The sequence below is a fragment of the Ranitomeya variabilis genome, chromosome 2 (genome assembly GCF_051348905.1).
Source record: "Ranitomeya variabilis isolate aRanVar5 chromosome 2, aRanVar5.hap1, whole genome shotgun sequence".
Classification (NCBI taxonomy): Eukaryota; Metazoa; Chordata; class Amphibia; order Anura; family Dendrobatidae; genus Ranitomeya; species Ranitomeya variabilis.
In genome coordinates, this window is record NC_135233.1 from 228471098 (window position 1) to 228489933 (window position 18836).

Below are 18836 nucleotides of genomic sequence, written 5' to 3' on the forward strand. Positions count from 1 at the left end.
CATGGAAACATAAGAAGCAATGGAATGAAACTGAAAGGGAGAAGATACAGATAAATATTAGAAAAAATGTTTTTGACACTGAGGGTGATCAATGAGTGGAACAGGCTGCCAAGAGAGGTGGCGAGTTCTCCTTCAATTAAAATCTTCAAACAGGCTAGACAGACATCTGTCTAAGATGGTTTAATGAATCCTGCATTGAGCAGAGGTTTGGACAAGATCGTCCCTGGAGATCCCTTCCAACTCTAGCATTCTCTGATTTTATAAATTTTTCCCCTGCACAGCACAACTCTTGGGCAACACTGGGCAGCACGGTGGTGCAGTGGTTAGCACTGCAGCCTTGCAGCGCTGGAGTCCTGGGTTCAAGCCCCACTAAGGACAACACCTGCAAGGAGTTTGTATGTTCTCCCCGTGTTTGAGTGGGTTTCCTCCGGGTACTCCGGTTTCCTCCCACATTCTAAAGACATACTGATAAGGAATTTAGATTGTGAGTCCCATCGGGGGCAGGGATGATAATGTGTGCAAACTGTAAAGCGCTGCGGAATATGTTAGCGCTATATAAAAATAAAGATTATTATTATAGTGCAGCGGTATCCATGCTGTGCAGTGATGAGGCATCATCACTCAGCAAAGCTCAAAACAAAACGTGTTTTAATGTCCAACTCACAGAAATGCACAGCACACGATATCCTCCGGGAAACAAGCCAGTCCACATCCAAGATCGATTGCCGTGGACTACACCACAGTGTACGCTGAGGGTGCCAGGCCTTTTGGCTCTGCTTGCCTGTGTTGCATCACACATGTGGAGCTCTGCAGAGCCTTCTGCTTTGCATGGTTGCAAAACCAAACAGACACACCCAACCCTTTGCTGCAGGGGTTTTTATAAGGAACCTGTGGCCATAAGCCACATGGAAAGCTCGTTCGGGAAGAAACCAGAAGAGGGTGAGTGTTCCGTTACTAAACGAAACTGACGCCCGAGCAAATAATAGCGTAGGTACTCCAAGGCCCACTTAATCTCCAAACACTCCTTCTCCACTACGCTATCATTTTTCTCTGCCGGGATTAGTTTCCTGCTCAAGTAGGTGACTGGATGCTAATCCCCGTTCACCTCTAGCGACAGCACCGCTCCTAGGCATACTTCTGAGAAATCTGTTTGCGCAATGAAGGTTTCCTTGAAGTTGGGGCTGATGGGGACTGTCTTTCCACACAACACCGACTTCAGGGACTAGAATGCTTCCTCCGCTAGAAGGATTCCATCGGACCGTCACCGACTTCTTACCTTTTAACAGGTCTGTTAGGGGTGCTACATTCCCAGCAAAATTGGGTATAAACCGGCGGTAGTACCCAATTATTCCAAGGAATGCCTCACCTGGTTGGTACTTAACGGCTTGGGTCAGTTTTGAATGGCCTCGACCTTGTTTACTTGGGGTTTGATAACCCAGCGGCCGATCACGTAACCTAAGTACTGGGCTTCTGTTAGTCCTATCGCACATTTCTTTGGGTTCACGATTCTGAGAGACTCCAGCACTGCTTGCACCTGGGACAGGTAGGTATTCCAATGTACATTAAAGATGACTATGTCATCTAAATATGCAGACGCGTATTTCCAATGGGCCTCTAACACTATGTCCATCAGCCTCTGGAATGTGGCCAGAGCCCCATGTAACCCAAAAGGCAAGACGAAAGTGATCGTGATTGCCGAATGAGAAATCAACTTCCTCCATCTTCTAACTCACCAACTTATTGGGTCTTGTGTACTTAGGCAGCACTGGAACAATTGCCATCTGGATTTAGTGATGAATTTTATATTTGCATGTTCTGACAGCTCATCATAGAAATCAGGAAGAGAAGGGAGATAAGGAATGATCGATTGCACTTTCTGGCAACAGAAGAGTGCTGTTATAAAGGAAGTAATATCCCCAACAAGCTGTCTCCACTATGTTCTAGTGGACAGTAAGCCAGAATGACATTTCTATTTCTCTCTGTCCAACCTAAATCCAAAATCTATTTTTAAGTGAAGATGCAGCTTCATTTATTTTTTTACGGGACTGCGGCTCAGTTATATTTATATGCTTTTCCTCAAGCACAGCATGACTAAGAACATTCCTTATTGCTGGATCCCATGTAACAGCCGCCTGCAAAAAATTAAGACACCTCCTTTCATAACAATGGTTCTTGTGTAGTAGTACAAATTACTCACGGGGTTGCCATCAAGTCCTGGGGGACCTCTCTCTCCAAAGTCACCAGGGAAGCCCTTTAATTGGGAAAAAAGAATAAAAACATGAAGCATCTCGGTAATGATCCTCATTTATCCACATTAGGTCATACAGAGAAAAAAGAAGGAGCACAACGGGATGACATACAGAATAAACAACACAGGCGATAACTGAACAGAAATGTTGTGATGTCTCTAGTGTATATGTACTACAGCGTGGCCCCCTCAGAGGAAGAATACTGGGTAGTTCTCCCTGAGAGTCCATGACTATGGATATTCAGCCAAACCACAGTCTTCTTCAAAATGAAAGGACACCCATCTGAAGACAGATGCTTTGGGGTTCTTTTGCCTCGTTCTTTTAGATTTCCTAAAAATTCATAACTAAAAATTTACAATTGGGGGTTATTAAAGAGGCCTCAGATAGTCAGCACTGGTTGGTCACTGTAAGTCACTGTAAGGACACCTCCATCTCCAATAAGTAGCACCCGGTTACCAATTCAATGATATATTTCCAGAAGTAATAACAAAGGAAGAGCACAATGTGGTGTTCTAAGAAAAGATGCTATGATGATGTTATTTTTATATAAAGGCATATAAGTATTTACAAAAAAAACAAACCAACTTTTTCCTCAATAATTAAACCAGGTGAATTTTGGTTAACAGGCTTGCCTGGACTTGCCGAATTTCATTACATTGCATTTGACATGGATGAAAATTTCTATGTTCATTATATTCTGTCTTTCTTGGTCTCCTCTGATCGGTCATTTCATGAGATGACCATACGTATAGGCACCATCATTCCACAGGGACTGGACATAAAGATGTGCCCACATGATTGTATGACCAATATTATCTTCTGCCATCTACATTATTAAAGCAGCCTGTGTGTGCCTGTGCCTGTGCCATTGTTAGCTAGTTTGTAGCAGAGCTCAACTCTCCAGCAATTTACCAAGGCGCCTGTAACTATTAGGTAGTGAGAAACTGCATATGCTGCTCTGTTGATTCATATGACAGAAGATAATCCTTTGCAATATGCATCAAACTACATTTGTAGTTTCAAATAACTGCTCTCCTAGCAGCAGACAACAAAGAAAGGAAGGTCAACTAACCTCAGATCCTTTATATACAGTGCCATCCTGCAGTATTATCACAATTTTCAGCTCCCTCCCACATTACATCTCTTTTCAGACCCTCTTTATACAAAACCAGAATCTGCTGTACATGATGCTTTTCAGCACTTCTTTACACACAGCCCCACACTGCAACAGATCTTTCTTTTCATCTTCTCTATACACACCAACATCCGGCAGTATAGGTTTGCGTTCATCCTCTCTATACATATCCCCATCCTACAGTATAGCTCTCCTTTCAACCCCACTATACACAGCACCATCCTGCAAATATCTTTCCTTTCAGTCCTTCTTTATACACAGCCCAATCCTGCAGTAGTTAGGGCACACTTATAATGCACCCTATATTAAAGGCGTTGTCCCGACCAAATCTGGTCACGACGTGACTACAGACTTATGAATCCCCCAGCGCACACATTGTGCACTGCGGGGATTTGCTGGTTTATGACCCAGGACCGAAGGGTATGTATGCGTTATACATACTCCCGGACAAGCCCTGTGTAGTGACACAGCCATCCAATGGGCTTGTCCAATTATTGGGTGCGGCCTCGCTCCATACAAGTGTATGGAACCGAGGCCATGCCCACTGGCCGGGAATATGTATAACGCATACATTCCCTCCGGTCCCGGCTCAGAAACCAGCGACTCCTCAAGATGCACTGTGAGTGCGCTGAGGAGATTCATAAGTCTATAGTCACACAGAGTGACTGCAGACTTACCGATTGCGACCGGACAACACCTTTAAGAGTTAACTGAATAGAATGGAGCAAAAGTTTGACTTACTCTCAAAGTTATAGTCTCCTCTCAAACTCTTATCTTGGTAAAAATATATAAAAAAAATCCAAATATACAGAGAGCTGAGGAGCAATATACATCATAAAATCCAGCCACGTGTTATACAGAACATCAGTGGAAATTACTAGGAAAAAAAAAAAACACAACATTTTCCATTTAATCCCAACTGCTGGGGATCATAAGCATTTCCTGATGATAAATATATTGCTTGCAGACCTTAAATCACTAACGCCAGGTGTTAGGTTTCTTGGATAGCAATAGTAATATGGAATAAATAAAAGGTTTCATTTAACTACAGGTTTCGAGGGATGGTAAGCGACGCCCCAAGACGTCTTCTAGTCTATCTAGTGTCCCAACACCCAGCGAAGTTAGAAACACAATATATTACATATATGGAAACAGGTTTTGGGAAGTACCATCAGTTTCTAGCTATCTTTTTGCTGGTTGTGACTTCTGGTGATTTATTTGTGTAGTCTGGTATTCATTTTTCTGATGTCTGAAAACCTTGTTAAACAATAAGGAGAAATGCAGAGGCCAAAAACCCTTCAAGGACCAGATGTAAACATGAAGGCCAAATATTAATAGGAACACGGCACAAGTTATTTTATATTTATGTTGCATATTAGTCAGGTAGAGAGAAGAACCCCATCACATTATGTATGCAGGATACATTTTACTCCGTATCATTTTTTAGGCTAAATTAAAAATTGGAGAACAAGATAAGAGAAATGTATTTGTTACCACATACGCTCCCCCCAGAAAAAAAAAAAAGTTTTCACCCATATTCGAAAGACATGCTTCCTATTGTGAAAACCTTAGGAAAGCTCAGCTGATGATATGGTTATATTAAATGGAATTATAGTAGTAATACCATGAGTTCTTATTTGACGGCACAAATAACAGCTGATTAGTGGGGGTCCTGGGCTCCCATTGATCTCATGTTTATGGCCTATCCAATGTATAGGTCATTAGTAAACTGTCATTGGACAACCCCTATACAATAACTTTTCTAACCCCTTAGTGACAGAGCCAATTTTGTACTTAATGACCAGGCAAATTTTTACAATTCTGTCATTTTATGAGGTTATAGCTCTGGAACGCTTCAACAGATCACACTGATTCTGAGATATTTTTTTTAATGACATTGTACTTCATGTTAGTGGTAAAATTTATTCGATATGACTTTATTTATGAAAAAAAAACGGAAATTTGACACAAATTTTGAAAATTTTGCAATTTTCAAACTTTTAAAAGGGAACCTGCCATCAGTTTTGGCCAATGTAAGTTATGGCCCCCACTTTTCAGGGCTGATATACATCCCAACCTGTAAGAGAAGAAAAATAAGTGTTATGATACTCACCTGTGGGGCGGTCCGGTCCGAGGGGTGTCGCTCTTCTTGGTCTGGCGCCTTCCCTCTTCTTGCAATGCCGTCCTCCTGCTTGGTTTGTGTGGATAACGCATCCCTGCATCATCCACATAGTCTCCTCGGCACCGCGTTCCTGCGCAGGTGTACTTTTCTGCCCTGATGAGGACAGAGCAAAGTACTACAGTGCACATATGCCGGGAAAGATCAAAGAGCCCTTGCACCTGCGCACTGTAGTACTTTGCTCTGCCCTCAACAGGGCAGAGATGAACACCTGCGCAGGAACGCGGTGCCGAGGAAACTGTGTGGATGACGAAGGGACGCGACATCCACACGAAGCAAACAGGAGGGCGGCATCGCAAGAAGATGGAAGGCGCCGGACCAAGAAGAGCGACACCCCTCGAACCGGAACGCCCCGCAGGTGAGTATAAAAGAAAGTTATTTTTCTTCTCTTACAGGTCGGGCTGGGGGCAGATTATGCAGTAGAATGCTGTATATCATCCCTGAAAGGTGATCGCTGTAACTTATATCGGCCAAAACTGATGACAGGTTCCCTTTAATTTTTGTGCCCTTAAATCAGAGAGTCATATCGCACAAAATAGCTAATAAATAACATTTCAGACATGTCTACTTTAGATCACCACAATTTTGGAAACAATTTTTTGTTAGGACGTTATAAGGGTTAAATGTTGACCAGCGATTTCTCATTTTTCCAATAAAATTTACAAAACCATTTTTTTTAGGGACCACCTCACATTTGAAGTGAGTTCGGGGGGTCAATATAACAGAAAATACCCAAAAGTGACACCATTATAAAAACTGCACCCCTCAAGGTGCGCAAAACCACTTTCAAAAAGTTTATTAACCCTTCAGGTGCTTCACGAGAACTAAAGAAACATGGAAGGAAAAAATTAACATTTTACTTTTTTCACAAAAAATTTACATTGGAACTAAACTTTTTTATTTTCACAAGAGTACCAGGAGAAAATAGACCACAAAATTTGTTGTGCAATTTCTCCTAAGTACGCCGATAACCCGCATGTAGGGGAAAGCCACTGTTTGGGCGCATGGCAGGGCTCAGAAGAGAGGGAGCACCATTTGACTTTTTGAATGCAAAATTGGCTGGATTCAATGGCGTGCGCCATGTTGCATTTGGAGACCCCCTGATGACCTAAACAGTGGAAACCCCCAAATTCTAACTCCAACCGTAACACAACCCTAACCCTAATCCCAACTCTAACCCTAAACCCAACACAACAACCCTAAACTCAACAACACAACCCTAACCCCAACAACACCCTAACCCCAACCCTAGCCCCACCTTAGCCCAACCCTAACCCTAGACATAACCTCAGTCCCAACCCTAACTCTATCCCAACCCTAGCTCCAACCATAACCCTAGCTCTAACGGCAAATCTAACCCTAGCTCTAATACAACTCTAACCCTTAGCCTAGCCCCAACCCTAACGGAAATAAAATAAAACAAATGTATTTTATTATTTTTACCTAACTAAGGGGGTGATAAGGTGGGGGGTTGATTTAGTATTTTTTATTTTAGTTTGATCACTGTGATAGGGTCTATCAAAATGATCAAAATGAACCAATAGGGAAAATCTTTGATTGATGCCAGCCGGCAGATCTCGGCGGGCACACAGCGCATGCATCTGCCATTTTCTTCCCGGAAGACGCTGAGTGACGGGGGACAGGAAGTGCCTGAGGTACCGGGAGGAGGGGGACTCCATTTCTCTCTCCTCTGATGTGCTAGATCATATCAGAGAAGAGAGAAATAAATGGGAAATCTGACTTTTTTTTTTTTTTTTTCTTGTGGTTGCTTTTATTCTGCAAATAACGGTGATCGCCACACCGGGGACGGTAAAAACCGACCCGAATCATGTTCTCCGGGGTCTCGGCTACCCCGATGCTGAGGGGGGACTATAACCTTATTTCTCAGCACTGCTAAAAAGCGATGCTGATGAATAAGTACCCTTAACTGCCGCTGTTAAAAGGCGTATCGGCTGTTAAGGGGTTAAACAGGACCTGCATAGTCTCCTGTGTTAGTTTTACAATTATTTTCCTCATAATATAACAATTCTGAAGAATCTTTTCTTATAGCTCTCTGTTCCTGTGTTATTACTCCTAGAAGTGTGTGAATAAATTGACAACTAGGTATTACCGATGTGGGAGTTTCCTTGCGCACTTTGACACTGTCCAATCTGTGTTGAAAGTGAAGGACACACTTCCATCTGGTAATAAATACCCAGTTGTCAATTTATTCATACATTCATACATTTCTAGGAGGAAGAACAGAGCAACACAGATCTATAAGAAACAATGCTCCAGAATGGTTATTTCATGAGCAATGCAATCACTTACAGATATATCAGGGAAGTGACAAATCCTCTTTAAATGCTGTATAATAAATCAAATTGACACTTTCCCCTTTTAAATTATTTTCTGCCAGCAGGGGGTTCCAGACTAAAAACTACTGTGAAGAAGTCATATCCATATCCTAGTAATGCAGAATAAAAAAATCTGCATGCAACTCCCGACCTCCAGTGACCTCTACAATCTCTGTAAGGGATGAAGGCCATGTTCCCATGTAGCGTAAATACTGTATTATCTGCTACTTTTTTCTTTTGCTTACAATCTGTTGCGTTTAAATGTCCAAGCAAAATAGATGTAATATCATGAAAACTCATGCCCACTGTGTTGATCTATGCATTTTTCTCTATTGGCATCTAAAACAAATTCATAGAAAAAATGCAAGCAAATAATACAAGAAAAAAAAAGCAGTTGAGTTTTTACACTTTTTTTTGCACAAAAAAGCATTAAAATACTGTTTCAATTTTGCACTAAAAATGTATCAAATAAATGGGAAAATGCTTTTAAAAGAATGCATTAATTAAAGAAGATTGTTATTGTGCATTCTGGTGGTAAATAAGCAGAACAAAAAACAAGCAAACCAGCATTTACGCCATTCGTGAACTCAGCCTAAAGTGTACTACAGAGGTCAGCATGCGATTAAAGAGTGGGGTACAGGAACAACCAGGTCAGGACTGCTCTGCTCCACTGGCAGGGGCTGAAAGAGTTCAAAACAGACGAATGGAAAAATGGGAAGCGGCCAAAGCGCCGCTTTTCCTGGCCCCTCACACTCTTTCTCCCAGTGTCTTGGAACGCTCAGAGCTGGCTTGTAACACACGTGCACGTGGGCCATATGTAATTCAGACAAAAAGCTCTTTGTTTTAGAAAGAGGGGTGCACTGCAAATGAGGTGAGCAATTACAGAGCCCCCTAATCACTCGAGACAAAAAAAAAAAAAAGATTTAGAGTCATATTTGGATCACAATTGTTATTACAGCACCTTAGATGTGAATGTATAGTGTAGGCCAGTATGCTTTCTGGTTCTGGTGGATCCATAGCATGTATCCATATACCGTACTTAGTGCCCTGCTACATCCCTCATTCTGTCTATAGCACCGCTGATCTCCGGTGTGATCTCTATGTGCCACACATCTGCTCTATGTTAGACTGTTCCTTGTCTGATGCTTTATCTAGCCTGGATTAGATCTTACACCTCAAAGGCGTCATATATAAATCTTGGGCTCCCAGGACCATGTTTCCAGTGTTCTCCAACTGACTTCAGGTCACTTCGGAAATAAGAGCTTACTATTCTTTCCTTTATGTTCAATCACCATCTTTTGGACCAAAGTAAAATCTGAAACAAGGTATGAAACACATTTGATCTTACTAATAGCATGGCACAGAAAGGGATTCTGTCAGCAGGTTTTTTGCTACGTAATCTGAGAGGAGCAGCATAGGGCCTCGCTCATATCTGTGTATAAATTGGACGAGTGCAATAAGGAAAAAAAAATAAAAATCGGATTGCATATGTACTAATATTATTCAATGAGTCAGTGCTTTTCTGTGTTTTTTTTCTCAGCTAGAATGTGGACGAGGAAAAAAAATCATAGTATGCTGCGAATGTCTGCGTATATCGGACGAGACTTGCCAATGCAAGTCAATTGGTGCAAGAAAAAAAAAAATAAAAAAAAATTGCATGGCACACAGACCATATGTGTGCCGTGCGATTTATAAGCACACATCTCAAAAGGAAACCCGACAATTCATCAGCCGAGTATAGTAAATACACAGCCAGAACCGTCAGAATAGGATAGATTTATAGATGGCTAGATTTCATGTAGAAATTTAATGTCACAAGCACCCTACATAGAATAAACTTTTTCGTGCTTTTCATGTGGCACTAAAGGGTGTTTAGCCTTATTCAACCTATTAAATCATTTTTCAAAGATGGTGTGGGGTTGCCCTATTTGTAATAACCAGCTAAGGGAAAGCAGACAGCTGCGGGCTTAAACAGGCTAGGAAGGGACAGATACCGTAACCATGAACCTACCCTGCCTATTAATATCAGCTCAAAGTCGTCTGATTTGCCTTTCCTTTGCTGGTTATAAAATCTCCTGCTGATAAAACAATGAATTTATTGAAACAACACTCAGCCTAGTAAGTGAGACAACACTGGAATCAGGGTCTCTACCCCTACAACATGCAGCTCTCAAAATACATATCAAACACCTGCTGACATATTCCCTTTAACAAGCTTAATGGAGAGGAAATACAAAATAAATTGCTAAATTCCACTTGTTCAAAGACTGCTCTCATGATTGACCATAGATTTACATTAAGAAATGTTTTCCATAGCTTATAGTCAACAACTGATAATACTACACGATGAGAAGAGTAAGACAAGGGCAAGTCAATTGTTTTGAAAAATAGTTGTTACTTTTTATATTAATCAGCTGTTCCACTTCTAACAAAAAAAACTACATATTTTATAGTCTCTCTTGATCACTCAACCACCGATCATTCTTGAGTGTGCACTGACCCATAGACTTTCTGAGTCCATACACAGATCTGCTCACACTGAAGTACACAGCACTTCTACACCTTTCTCAAAAATAGCTACTGATTTTATATTATAGTTGTCACACATCTAAAAAAAAAGATTCAATAGTTCTGATCTTTGGATCCACACCCCTACTGATCACTCAATTGAAGAGGTTTAACCTCTTAATTACCGCCAATAAATCTTTTTACGGACATGAGATATAAGAGACTAGTATCCCCATACAGGAGACAATCGAGCAGCTGTCGGATGTACTCTATAGATGACAAATTGCTGCATTAGTCACGGTCACTGTTGGCACTGTCCAAATCTGTTTAACCCCTTAGATGGTGCTGTCAATAGTGACTACATCATATAAATGGTTAACAGAGTGTGGGGGCTTCATCCTGAGATCATGACTGTGCGGTCCTGATGTTTGTTATGGCAATCCGCAGCCAAACAGCGGCCTTAGAGTCTGTCGGCTACAGCGGCCCGTTCAGAAGTCAGCGATATTTAAGTGGTAAAAATACACTTTTTCATTTCTGCCTTGTCACTTTACATTCATTCCTTAACTTCATCTGAAGGGTTAATAAAATACCTGACAGTAATGTTCAATGTGTCGAGGGATGCGGTTTTTAAAATTCTAAGGTTAGGTTAGGTTTTCTAATATGCAGGACTCCAAAAGTCACTTCAAACCTGAATAGGTCCTTCAAAAAATAAGTTTTGCAAATTTCCTTGAAAAAATGAAAAACAACTGCTACATTTTTAAACCACCTAAAAGGCTAACAAAACAAAACAACATTTTACAAACGGTGCTTATATAAAGCAAACATGAGAGAAATGTTATTTATTAATGTTTTTGTGTGGTATGACTATCTGGATTAAAAGGGAAAATCATTCAAAGTTTGAAAATTGCTATTTTTTTTACATTTTTGTCAAATTCTTTATATTTTTTTATACATAAACACAAAACATATAGAAATAAATTTACCATTAACATAAAGTACAACATGTCACAAAAAAACAGTCCCAAAATCATTTGGATCTGTTGAAGCATTCCAGAGTTATTACCACAAGGGACACTGGTCAGATTTCAAAAATTGGGCCCCGTCACTAAGGAGTTAAGTACTGTACAAAATTGGGCCCCGTCACTAAGGAGTTAAGTACTGTACTCAGCTTATCCTTGAACTGAGAAGCTCATGGTAGAGAATAAGCTAAGGGCTTCTGCACCTTCATTTGAGTCACCTAGGGACCCGAACCCCAACCAATCACAGCTATAGAAAGGTGGGTAAAAGTTTTTGAAAAGTTTAGTTATCCATTTAATGTGTGAGAGCTGAACGGTTTTAAAAAAGAACAACCATCTGGTTTAGGAGAGTTAGTGTAATTAAGATGGACCTATTGCCTCGCCTCCTATATTACTTTCAAACAATTCCATTATATTTACCTGCCTCTTTTTTCTCGCATCTTAAGAAGGCTATCACTCAATTTGTTTGGTCGCATACTCGATCACGAACATCATACTTTGTATTAAGTAGATCTAAGAAAATGGGGGGAATTGGACTACCGGATTTTATGGTTTACGGTCGTGCATCAATAGGAACCTGTATCTTAGATTTATATCACAGCAGGAATAGCAAGAAGTGGGTCAATCTGGAAGGTGACCTCATTGGAGGCGACCCTCAAATAATATTATGGAACGCGAGGGGAGGAGGGGAGGAGGGGAGGGGGGACTTTGCCTGCCCTTTATGACTAGAAATATGATCCTATTCATCCGGCAGAGTGGCGGGCGCCTCCAAACCTCAACATCCCCTGGACCACTCACCCCAATATACGATAACCCTAACTTTCCTGCGGGACTTCACAGGGAGACCTACCTGAACAAATGTAGAGCCTCAAGACCTAAAATATATGACTACTTAAATCAAACTGGTGTCAAACCTCTACATGAAATATTTCAAGGGGAGGAGCCTCCTACAGGTACTTTTTTTATGAACAATTGAAAAGTTTCATATACACATCTAAACAAAACAACATTGTAAGAGCATTGACACCTTTTGAGAAACGTTGTATTGCCGAGGAACCTCCGGTCCACAAGGTCTCACTGCTATATAATCTTTTCCAAAGGGGTTAAACCCCAACGCACAATTTTCCAATATTTTTTTCAAAATGGGAGAATGATTTGGGGATATCTTTATCTCAAGAGGAGAGAGACAAGGTCCTGTTATTTACTTTTAGGACCTCGTTATCCTCTGTGTCACAGGAGAGGAGCTATAAGATCCTGTCGAGGTGGTATAGATGCCCTACCTTGGTACATGCCATGTTCCCAGTGATTCCAGATATACAGTACAGACCAAAAGTTTGGACACACCTCATTTAAAGATTTTTCTGTATTTTCATGACTATTCACACTGAAGGCATCAAAACTATGAATTAACACATGTGGAATTATATACTTAACAAAAAAGTGTGAAACTACTGAAATTATGTCTTATATTCTAGGTTCTTCAAAGAAGCCACCTTTTGCTTTGATGACTGCTTTGCACAATCTTGGCATTCACTTGATGAGCTTCAAGAGGTAGTCACCGGGAATGGTCTTTACTTCACAGGTGTGCCCTGTCAGGTTCAATAAGTGGGATTTCTTGCCTTATAAATGGGGTTGGGACCATCAGTTGTGTTGTGGAGAAGTCTGGTGGATACACAGCTGATAGTCCTACTGAATAGACTGTTAGAATGTGTATTATGGCAAGAAAAAAGCAGCTAAAGGTACCTTCACACTGACCAACTTTCCAACGATAAAGATAGCGATCCGTGACGTTGCAGCGTCCTGGATAGCGATATCGTTGTGTTTGACACGCAGCAGCGATCAGGATCCTGCTGTGATATCGTTGGTCGGAGCTAGAAGGCCAGAACTTTATTTGGTCGTCAGATCGGCGTGTATCGTTGTGTTTGACAGCAAAAGCAACGATACCAGCAATGTTTTACAATGGTAACCAGGGTAAATATCGGGTTACTAAGCGCAGGGCCGCGCTTAGTAACCCGATATTTACCCTGGTTACCATTGTAAAAGTAAAAAAAAAAAACACTACATACTCACCTTCTGATGTCTGTCTCCCGGCGTCCGCGCTGCTGCTCAGAGCTTCCTGCACTGAATGTGTCAGTGCCGGCCGTAAAGCAAAGCACAGCGGTGACGGTACTGTTTGTTTTTTTTTACATTTACACTGGTAACCAGGGTAAATATCGGGTTACTAAGCGCGGCCCTGCACTTAGTAACCCGATGTTTACCCTGGTTACCCAGGGACTTCGGCATCGTTGGTCGCTGGAGAGCTGTCTGTGTGACAGCTCTCCAGCGACCACACAACGATGAAACAGCGACGCTGCAGCGATCGGCATCATTGTCTATATCGCTGCAGCGTCGCTTAATGTGACGGTACCTTAAGTAAAGAAAAACGAGTGGCCATCGTTACTTTAAAAAAAGGAAGGTCAGTCAGTCCGAAAAATTGGGAAAACTTTGAAAGTGTCCCCAAGTACAGTGGCAAAAACCATCAAGTGCTACAAAGAAACTGGCTCACATGAGGACCGCCCCAGGAAAGGAAGATCAAGAGTCACATCTGCTTCTGAGGATAAGTTTATCCGATCACCAGCCTCAGAAATCGCAGGTTAACAGCAGCTCAGATTAGAGACCAGGTCAATGCCACACAGAGTTCTAGCAGCAGACACATCTCTACAGTAACTGTTAAGAGGAGACTGTACAGCAGGCCTTCATGGTAAAATAGCTGCTAGGAAGCCACTGCTAAGGACAGGCAACAAGCAGAAGAGACTTGTTTGGGCTAAAGAACACAAGGAATGGACATTAGACCAGTGGAAAATCTGTGCTTTGGTCTGATGAGTCCAAATTTGAGATCTTTGGTTCCAACCACCGTGTCTTTGTGCGATGCAGAAAAGGTGAACGGATGGACTCTACGTGCCTGGTTCCCACCGTGAAGCATGGAGGAGGAGGTGTGATGGTGTGGAGGTGCTTTGCTGGTGACACTGTTGGGGATTTATTCAAAATTGAAGGCATACTGAACCAGCATGGCTACCACAGCATCTTGCAGTGGCATGCTATTCCATCCGGTTTGCGTTTAGTTGGACCATCATTTATTTTTCAACAGGACAATGACCCCAAACACGCCTCCAGGCTGTGTAAGGACTATTTGACCAAGAAGGAGAGTGATGGGGTGCTATACCAGATGACCTGGCCTCCACAGTCATCAGACCTGAACCCAATCGAGATGGTTTGGGGTGAGCTGGACCCCAGAGTGAAGGCAAAATGGCCAACAAGTGCTAAGCATCTATGGGAACTCCTTCAAGATTGTTGGAAGACCATTCCCAGTGACTACCTCTTGAAGCTCATCAAGAGAATGCCAAGAGTGTGCAAAGCAGTCATCAAAGCAAAAGGTGGCTACTTTGAAGAACCTAGAATATAAGACATAATTTCAGTTGTTTCACACTTTTTGTTAAGTATATAATTCCACATGTGTTAATTCATAGTTTTGATGCCTTCAGTGTGAATATACAATTTTCATAGTCATGAAAATACAGAAAAATCTTTAAATGAGAAGGTGTGTCCAAACTTTTGGTCTGTACTGTATGCTGGAGCTGCGCAGAGGAAAAGGGAACATATGTCCATATCTGGTGGGACTGTCCACCCATACAGAAATTATGGATGTCAATCTTTGATCTCTATAATAAACTATCTATCCGTAAGGTCGGGCCCACAACAGAATTAGCCCTCCTGTCTTTATGTGACTTGTCAATATCTGGGTTCAAGAAGAATCTTCTCAGACATTTCCTCTCGGCTGCTAGGAACTTGATCCCCCGGTATTGGAAACAAGAAAAATTCCCCTCATGCTCTGAATTTGTTGCGGAACTTAACGATATTTATAGAATGGAGCAATTGATAAATCAGACTACTGGGGATCCTACCAAATTCTACAATACTTAGGCTCCATGGATTGCATTCAGAGAAACTCCGGATTTAGATGTATGGCTATCTAGACCCTGATCTATATTTGGATTAGTTTCAGTTGTTCTTACATCCTGAACACTACTTATCTAATTTAACCTGCTTCCATGATCTGAAACCAAATTCAGCAAGTTGCCATCTTATCCATCGTTGGATGGGGGTTGGGGTTCACCCGAGGGAGGGAATCCGGCCCCCCTGTACCCAATTACCTACAATATATCTTTTTGTCTTTATCTCTATTCTTTTCTTCTTCTCTTCCTTCCCTCTTTCACTACCTTTCCTTTTCTCAAACTTTCCTCATCTTGCATGTGATATCTACTATCAATACATGTAACTTAGTATTTGGAGTTACGAATAGTTTATTCCAATGATTGCCTATTATAACAGTTATAATTAACGTTATTAAACTGGAAAAGAGACAATATTGGCTCTGGCCAATAAAACTTTCCAATTGTTGGGACACTAACTTTATGACGGAAAAGTAGACTGTATTTCATTTATCTGATTGATTGTGTTCCCACTTTGTTTCACTGCTGTATTGTTTATTTGCTTCAATAAACACGATTTGAACAAAAAATAACAACCCTGTTTGAGAACCATTGCAATGAATAAGAGTGGGATCCAGCTCATCCACGTTGAAGTTGCCAGGAACTCCTTGATTTTGATTGAAAACAAAAAAAAAAAAAAACAGTTCTGCTTGGTGCTAGCAATAGGGAAAAGCAGGGATATCCAGCTATTTTTTGGATGCAAAAATTAAAAAAATATTTTATTGGTTGAACTGAATAAAAACAGAACATTTGCAGTACTATAGAAACAAAAAAAAAAATCAACATATGTGAAAACTTTTCCGACATGTTTCGGACTGAATCTCAGTCCTTACTCATTTATCCATAAAACTGGCTGGATATCCCTTCCTTAACCACTGTAATGCCCTTGCCCATGCATGTGAACGTTATATTGCTAGGATAGATAACTTATTACCAAAAGGTGGTCCACCTCATTTATCAATGCTGGCTTGCAGTGGGATTGAAGTGATGTATAGGTCGTCTCAAACCCAGTGGCATAACTTGAGGCTTGTGGGCTCCAATGCAAAATCTCCAACCTCCCCCAACTATCAGGCGTTTTCTCATATGGGCCCAAAAGGACCTTTGGGGCTCCCTAAGATCCCAAGTCCAGGGGCATCTGTAATCCCTGTTCCCACTATAGTTATACCCTCCGCTCACACCAATTAATTGCTTCCAATATTTTATGTTCGGATGCATTGTACACCAATGTGGAAAAAAATAATTATAGAATTGAGTAAAAAAAAAAAAAAGTATCGGAACAGATTTTCCGGCCTGCAGTGATATTCTATATTAGACCAGCCTATTGATTAACTCCGGGAGAGCTAAACATTTCCTTCTTTTTGCAGCGCGAGTAACGTATCTGCCAATTACACGACTAAGTATCCACATACTTCAGGGCTTCATTCAGAGTCATCATGTTAGAGTATTTATTTAAGCCCACAAGGCGTCTCAGGCCAGCAAAACTAACTCAATCGGTCAAGCCACATTCAGCAGCTTTGATGCGGGCTTGTGAACCCGCTCCCAAGACGGGAAGATGTCTACACATTTGTGTTCCATGGAAGAGGAGCAGGAAATCCAGAGAGCAGTGTTACTGGTGATCACAGCAATGGGAGTCTGGCAGTGATGTCATCATTGTGTGATGACCTCATCTCTGCATTTTAACATCCAACCCTCGCCCCAAGATGCTTCCGTGCAGAACAGCCACCTGTTTTCGTTGCCGATCAGAAGTCCCAATTATGTAGTATTACACCCCCTTTGGAATTTTTGCCATTTTGTAATAAAATAAAGTAATTTTATGAATTCTTTGGTGGGCAAAGAATCTGCCAGGAGGGAGCATTAACTAATCAGAGGAGAAGAAATTAATGCTGCTGTTATTAACACAAAAACATGGAAAAAAAAAAAAGAATAGAAAAAGGCATTAAAAAACTCAGCGTGACAGCAATTATGTGTTTTAATTAATGAGCTGTGCATCATTAACCCCTTCTCTGCCAGTTTCCTCACCCACTCTAGTATACACTCCTGGCCGACAACAATATGAAGGTCTTGTTAGGGTTTTATATATGTTTCTTCTGAACAGTGATGTACAGGCTGACCGTGGATCTCCTGACCAAAACTCAACAGCCTCAAATATGACAAAAAAAAAAAAATCACGGACATACATCTGCTTTATATACAAATCACACAAACAAATTTATGGGTCTGTGAAAAATGGAAGACAGCAAGCAGACGACCTTCGTGTGCTTTCCGTTTTTAACACTAACGAGTAGGAGACTTTGCAATTTATTTATTTTGCATTTGAGAAAATAACTGATGGTAAAATTGTACACACTGACCAAACACTGATGAAATCTGATCCAGCACACCAATGGAAAATCAGTCTCTTTTTATAAGATACAAGAGGGACGGACGTCCAAATGAGGCACTGGGCAAAGAGTTTAATGAAAAGACTGTCGGGGTCAATCTATTTTATGTTGGCACCCACCAAAGAACTGTACCTAAGTGAACTATGCAATTTTCATCCTTCTTAACCAGTATAAGGCCGGCCCCACACTCAGCGTATGTAAATACGGTCCGTTTTTTACGGCCGTAATACGCAGAAAAGTCCCCAAAATAGTGATCCGTATGTCAACCATAGGCAGGGTGTGTCAGCGTATTTTGCGCATGGCATCCTCCGTATGTAATCCGTATGGCATCCGTACTGCGATATTTTCTCGCAGGCTTGCAAAACCGACATCTAATGGATTTATGGGCTCAAATGTTCGTTAAAACATATATACAGTATATATATATATATATATATATATATATATATATATGTCATTGAGACACACATATATATATATATATATATATATATATATATATATATATTCTGTATTTATATTTAATTCAGCGCGATATATGTGAAAAGCCGGTAATTCAATTGCCGGCTTTTCATTTCTCCTTCCCAAACCCGACAGGATATGAGACATGGTTTACATACAGTAAACCATCTCATATCCCCTTTTTTTGCATATTCCACACTACTAATGTTAGTAGTGTGTATGTGCAAAATTTGGGCACTGTAGCTGCTAAAATAAAGGGTTAAAATGGCGGAAAAAATTGGCGTGGGCTCCCTCGCAATTTTCTCCGCCAGAGTGGTAAAGCCAGTGACTGAGGGCAGATATTAATAGCCTAGAGAGGGTCCATGGTTATTGGCCCCCCCCTGGCTACAAACATCTGCCCCCAGCCACCCCAGAAAAGGCACATCTGGAAGATGCGCCTATTCTGGCACTTGGCCTCTCTCTTCCCACTCCCGTGTAGCGGTGGGATATGGGGTAATGAAGGGTTAATGTCACCTTGCTATTGTAAGGTGACATTAAGACAG

The 18836-nt window shown here is 41.2% G+C and overlaps 1 protein-coding gene across 2 annotated transcripts in view; it reads right to left on the minus strand.

The window, feature by feature from the left end:
- Window positions 1-18836, minus strand: part of COL27A1 (collagen type XXVII alpha 1 chain) — a 477424-nt gene that overhangs the window by 331116 nt on the left and 127472 nt on the right. For both annotated transcript variants that reach the window (XM_077283906.1, XM_077283905.1), the window contains exon 13: window positions 2198-2251. In XM_077283906.1, coding sequence (XP_077140021.1) covers window positions 2198-2251 — 54 coding nt within the window. The remainder of the gene's footprint in view (window positions 1-2197; window positions 2252-18836) is intronic.